At 43.4% G+C, this 6,221-nt stretch overlaps 1 protein-coding gene across 1 annotated transcript; it reads left to right on the top strand.

Annotated features, from left to right (window-relative positions):
• Nucleotides 1-2,468: 2,468 nt before the first annotated feature.
• On the top strand, nt 2,469-5,832 carry LOC134191267 (achacin-like). Its single transcript, XM_062659863.1, has 6 exons — nt 2,469-2,824; nt 2,889-2,981; nt 3,054-3,272; nt 3,768-3,870; nt 3,949-4,483; nt 5,074-5,832. Exons 1-6 carry the CDS (start codon nt 2,610-2,612, stop codon nt 5,331-5,333), a joined length of 1,425 nt encoding a protein of 474 aa, XP_062515847.1. The 5' UTR covers nt 2,469-2,609; the 3' UTR covers nt 5,334-5,832.
• Nucleotides 5,833-6,221: the final 389 nt, after the last annotated feature.

Consider the following 6,221-nt stretch of genomic DNA (forward strand, 5'->3'; position numbering starts at 1 on the left):
CTAGTATGTGTGCGGGTATGGTTGTTTGTTGTGTGAAGTGGGATAGAGGCCGACAGCGCTTTTTCTGTGGCGTCGCTGGGTTTTGATTCAAAACTGGTCGGTCTGCCGTTATAAGGTTATAAAAACCTTGTCAATTGTCTAAAGGGCCATGCGTGTGTGTGTGTGTGTGTGTGTGTGTGTGTGTGTGTGTGTGTGTGTGTGTGTGTGTGTGTGTGTGTGTGTGTGTGTGTGTGTGTGTGTGTGGTGTGGTGTGTGTGTGTGTGTGTGTGTGTGTGTGTGTGTGTGTGTGGTGTGTGTGTGTGTGTGTGTGCGTGTGTGTGTGTGTGTGTGTGTGTGTGTGTGTGTGTGTGTGTGTGTGTGTGTGTACACCTACCAAATTGAGTGGATCACGCATACACCCATGTAGCTAGGTCGGGTTTGATTTCATTGATATTCAGGACGCTTGTATAGGATCGCATGTAGGTTTTCACGTTTTGTACGCTATTCGGTGCTAGAGTACAAGTGGGCTACTGCTGCAGGAGTTGCACTACACATACGTACTAACTGAGGTGGGAGTGGTGAGAGAAAGGTAGGGAAAAATTCTAATGGAGGCCATGGCCTCTTTGGTTCCCACATTTCCTACACCTATGATAGTCATGTTATCCTCTTATATAATCGTGTAGTCGCGCTTTAGTGCGTTAGCACTACATTCACAAGATGCTAGGAAAATGTTGGAAAGCTAAAATTTTAGCTGTTTAATCACTTTCTAATCTAAGCTCTGCGTGCTAGCAGTGCACTTGGCTTTATTTCACTAGATTTCACTGCGCGTAACTAGAGCCAGTCTCCGACTTTCTTCGCTGCCTAGGCCGTTCCGCGGTCGACCCGAAGAGACATCCGGGGAACGGCAAGAGCGGAGAGACTCGCTCGAATTTATCTGACACTGCGTGGGTGTGTAAGATAAAAGTCTGACAAACCTACCCAAAGAATTTTTAGTTGACGTATATCTAGGCAAGAAGCGAACCTTGATGCACTACGCGAGGGTTCGACCTTTAGCAATGGCGTCAAGCTCAGCCTCGAAGCAGGCCTGAACTCAGACAGTGCATTACAGTAATTGTGAGGAGTGGGTTGAGTCAATCGGGAGCGGGATACTTCATGTGAATGGTACTGTATCACTAAAAGCTATAGCTGTCAGACTCTGCAGCTGCATTCCTGCATGAGTGCACATGCAGAGGGAAGAAAACAAATGGGATATCCGTACATCGACAGTATAGATAATGAGAACGTGCAAGATTGTCAACATTGTTCTCGACCTTCTTTCTGTATGGCGGCTAGACCCGCTTTAGTCGGATTGTAATTGACGTCTGAAGCAGAATACCGAAACTCGGACTTCACCAATTTCTGTGCTGCCTAGTAAGTTTCAGCCATGCAGCCACCATGTACAGTAGCCATGCACTGAGCTAGTCTCGGCTTCCCAGACCCGTGTAGCGCCGATTCAAAATCGTTTTGAATCGGCGCTACACGGGTCTGGGAGGCCAAGGCTAGCATTGAGCCACAAGTAGAGTACGACCGCAGCATGGTGTAGATATATTTAGAGACATAACTTAGCAGCAAGCGGATTCGTTACAATAAAAATGTTGATCTGAGCGCTAGCGAGCAATTACGCACATGTTGCTAAGTTAGACTCAAAGAACCAGAAGGTCTCTACCCGGCTTGTATCACCCAGCTGAGGCGTTGATATCCTTGCACAAACAATTCACGTCTTGATAAACCAGTAGCCCCAGGCAGTTATACGGCCTGATTTATTGACCTGTCAATATGTAGCGGAAGTGGATATGTCACTTATTGTAAGCGAATACTGGACACTGATTGGCGCAGACGAAGCTAGGGTGCTACTATGCTAAACATAAAGCTGGATCAAACTGTTTGCATAAAATTTCTACAACAACATTGCGTGCGATACGATGTGGGTTTCAGGCCACTCCTCAAAGCCTACTAGGACTCAAATTTCTTGTGAGCAACTACAGTATCTTTCGCGCACGTTAGTCTGGATCACTTGAGTGAATCCGGCGTCCTGAGTACACGAAGAGAGGAGAAGAGCGGGAAGAAACAAATATGGAAGATCCAGACACTGAAAGAAAGCTGAGAACGTGCAAGACTATGAATATTGCTCTCGTCGTTACCATCGTCGTTCTCGTCTTGGTGATTTGCATTGCTATACCGTTAGTCGCAAAGGAGAATGGTGGGTTGATGCAAACTGTCGTCGTCTCTATATCTTCCTAGATATCTGGCTGCATACGGTAAAACTTATTCTAGAGCTTTTATCTCTCGATGTAGGCGACAGTGAACAAGTAGGTTCTACAAGATCTACTTCTAGTAACGGCCAAACATCACTACCGTTGGCAAGGGTAGTGCAACCATGCAACCTCAGTTCCCCTGACGACGCGGATGTCCAAGACGTCATCATCGTGGGCGGAGGTCCTGCGGGAACGTTCGTCGGCTATCGCCTCAAAACAGAAAACACATCAGTACAATACAAAGTTTTACTACTGGAAGCGACCAACCGCATCGGAGGACGACTGTATTCGGTGCATTTACCGGACATTGACTTTAACGTTGCGGAACTGGGAGGAATGCGTTTCATTCCGGACTCTCAGCCTTACGTTACAAAAGTCATCAAGGAAATGAATATTCCCCACAAGCCATTTCTTATGGATGAAGAAAACGATGCCAGACCATATTTATTTCGCGATGTATTTGTTCAGCAGAAAGATTTGAAGACGGCAGGGAAAGCTGCTTACAAACTGAAGAAGGAAGAAGAAGATCTAACTCCTAGCCAGGTTTCAGAGTAAGTGCACGTGACAAAATGTTAGATTGTACTTTTACTAAGTCAAAATAATTACCGTTTTCAGTTTGGTGTTTGAGGCTAACGTACCACCAGATCAGAGACATTTGAATCCAGATGAGATGATGACAGTCGATGGATTTCCTTTACTTCATTACGGGTAATCTAATTATTTATTATAATATAATACTGGAGTGGATGCAACCACTAAAATGTCTGCCACTCGTTGTAGGACGGTGAATACTTACAACTTAGTCAATGCCAGTGATGACGCACACAATTATGTCATAGCCGGAAATGGATATTCGGATATTTATACCAATTACAACGCTGCTAACTCCATTGGAGACACCAACGATACTTCTCGTAGTAACGCCTATAGAGCACCGGATGACGGTATGCACACTATACCAATAAGAATGGCAGAAGAGTTTATGAGCTTGGGTGGCAGGTACGCTAGACATCAATCAGTGCCTATGTATAGTAAAATCTTTTAGCTTACGTCCGTAGTTGTCCGTCTTTTAGTGTGCGTGCAATTGCATGGGTGCGTAGATAAAAAATTATAAGGCGAGAAAGAGGAAGGGAAGAAAAGAGGAGATGGTAAGAAAAGAGAAGGGAAAGAAGGGAAGAGAGAGTGGGAGAAAGAAGGAAAAGAAGGTCTATGAAACGAGAGACAAGTAGGAACACGAAGGAAGCAATACTTTTTCTTTATCTGTCTTAGAGACTATACATGCATGATTTATACAGATATATATATATATATATATATATATATATATATATATATATATATATATATATAATGTAGGATTGATTATTTTATCAATTCACTGTTTGTGTATATTAACTTGCTGTTGCAATCGTAATCAAACTTTCACAAACCGTACACGATGCATGCAAAACAAGACGGTGCAGTTAACTAAACTGCTTCTCTCTCTACGTCTAGAATCAAGAAGAAGACAACTGTAACTGCGATAGATGAGTGCGAGTTCCCAAACGCGCAAAAAGTGTATCTACTGACAACCTACAACTATGAGACACTGGAGACGGTAACTGCTGCATTGTTATGTCACCACTGACGACCTATATAGATTCACGTTGTGACTAAGCTGTTTCATTATGTTTAGGCACAGTACATTGCTCGTAAAGTTGTTTTGGCTGTGACGAGATCTCAATTGAAGAGAATACATTGGGATGCATTGTGGACATCTCCAAAGAGGGAATTAGTAGATGCGGTAATAAGTCATCAAGCCGCTAAAATATTTTTTGCGTTTGAAGAGCCATGGTGGCGCAAAGAGAGTCTGCAATACTTAAACCTAACGCAAGGTCGTTCCATCTCTAGCCTTCCTAGCAGACAGACTTATTACTTCACTGCACCAAATCCAGCTGTCAACAACCGCTCGTTCATCATGCTTTACAATGACGGCCAGTTTGCTAAATTCTGGGAAGCTTTGGCTTCTGACTCTTTCAACAAGTTTCCCACTTCTAATTCGGCCATATTTCCTATGACTGACACTCTGGTAAAGGAAGTAGTCAAAGAGTTGGCTCTCAACCACAACACAACAGAGGACGTCATTGGTCGGCCATACTTTGGATGGATTATGGTGTGGGACAATGATCTGCTACCAAGATACGTTGAAGGATACGGTCCTTATATGCCAAGTGAGATATGTACATGCAGATTTTAGTTAGGATACAGCTAGAATATATAGGCACCCGTTTTCTGTTGATCTCTAGCTGTAGTGTAGAGTACTGCATGAAAATATTGCTTGGACATCCTTGCAAAACGACACCAAACCGAGCTAGCGGGTCGAATTGTGTCGTTGTGTTTGTTGTTGTGGTTGTCGTTGGTACCGTTGTCCACACGAAAATCGCCACATATCATCATAGCATGGGATATGACAATACAGGAGCTCTGTAAACTTACTGGTGCTGCACTGTGACGAAGACTTTGGAAGCAAGAAAGAGCGACGAGGATTGGGCATGCGTCGATAGATGTGCGACTGTGATGCTTGGTACATCTAATACATGCAGTACAGTAATGCGCACGGGGTATCTGCTCTATGTATGAGCTCTACGTATAGTTTTTGCTGCTAGCACCATCAAAATCTTTTGACTTTCTTTACAACATCTTTACTCTAGAGATGTCTATATATGTATACATCCGTCAGAGAAACGTCGCTAGTATATATCTACGCATATATATGCATGCACTTGCAAACAAAGTTTGCTGTGAAAATTGTGCTTTGTAGGTGAGTCATGGACTTTGTGGGCTCCTGGATACAACTACACAGAAGAAACGAGAAATATTATCAAATTGGACGAGAACCAGGACATCTTCATATGTGGATCGGTTTATTCCGTTCAACAGGGGTGGACTGAGGGTGCACTCGAGCATGCTGATACAATGTTGACAACTCATTTCAACATTCCATCTTACCTAGCACCGTCTGCGATGGTGGCAATGAAACAATCGTTTTACGCCAAAAGAAGAGTCCCTTTATATCCGTGACATACAGTTTCACTAACTAGTAACTTTATTAGGAGAAGGAACTGTCGAGGCTTAGTTGCTGTACTTGTTTCTTAGTCTAGAGATATGGCCATGGATATAGCATGTTAGAGTTTTCGTTCTGTCTCAAGACTAATTGTCTAGAGTTTGCTTGTCGTTCTGACTATACTACTAGCTAGCTAGATCGAAAACATTAGCAACAGTTTGTCCTCTAGATGTCTAAAATGCTTTAGTTGATTAAATAAGTAATACATTTTATTACACGATCGTTCGTTTCAATAGCTCTAGTGACTGTTGATCCTAGCTAGACGAGCCTCCAGCTCGTGATACTAAATTCAAACTTGGCGACACGTTGCTGCGGTGGAAAATATTTTTGCTGTTTGTTGTTGATTTGCACGTTTCAGTTGTACAGTCATTCATTGAGTGTAAATTATGTAAGTACAGTACATAATACGGAAGGAACCATTCTGTTTAGCGCGCGTTAGACCGCATACTTGATCTATTCCCGTGTTCCTGCGTACACAAAGAGAATGAAGAAAACAACTAAAACTTGAACTGAAATATCTACACACCGACAGAACGTGCAAGATTGCCAACATTGTTCTCGTTGTTGACATTGTCGTTCTCTAGTTGCAGACCGCTAGTCGCAAAGGACAATATCGATGGTGATGCAGACCGGACCGCCCTTGTACCGTCGTCTTAAATCTACCGAATACAGTCGCCCTCCAATGCGGTCGGTCGCTTCCAGTAGTAAAACGTTGCATTGCATTTTCGGTTTTGAAACGATAGCCGACAAAAGTTCCCGCAGGACAATGATGACGTGTTGGACAATGATGACGTGTTGGACAGTGATGACGTGTTGGACATCCGCGTCCTCAAAGAAACTGAGGT

Source organism: Corticium candelabrum, chromosome 15, assembly GCF_963422355.1.
Source record: "Corticium candelabrum chromosome 15, ooCorCand1.1, whole genome shotgun sequence".
Taxonomy (NCBI): Eukaryota; Metazoa; Porifera; class Homoscleromorpha; order Homosclerophorida; family Plakinidae; genus Corticium; species Corticium candelabrum.

Coding starts and splice junctions, on each gene's coding strand:
- LOC134191267 (XM_062659863.1), top strand. CDS start 2,610: ATGCGTTTCATTCCGGACTCTCAGCCTTACGTTACAAAAGTCATCAAG. Junction 3,273..3,767: donor TTTATGAGCTTGGGTGGCAG/GTACGCTAGACA, acceptor CTCTACGTCTAG/AATCAAGAAGAAGACAACTG. Junction 4,484..5,073: donor ATACGGTCCTTATATGCCAA/GTGAGATATGTA, acceptor TGTGCTTTGTAG/GTGAGTCATGGACTTTGTGG.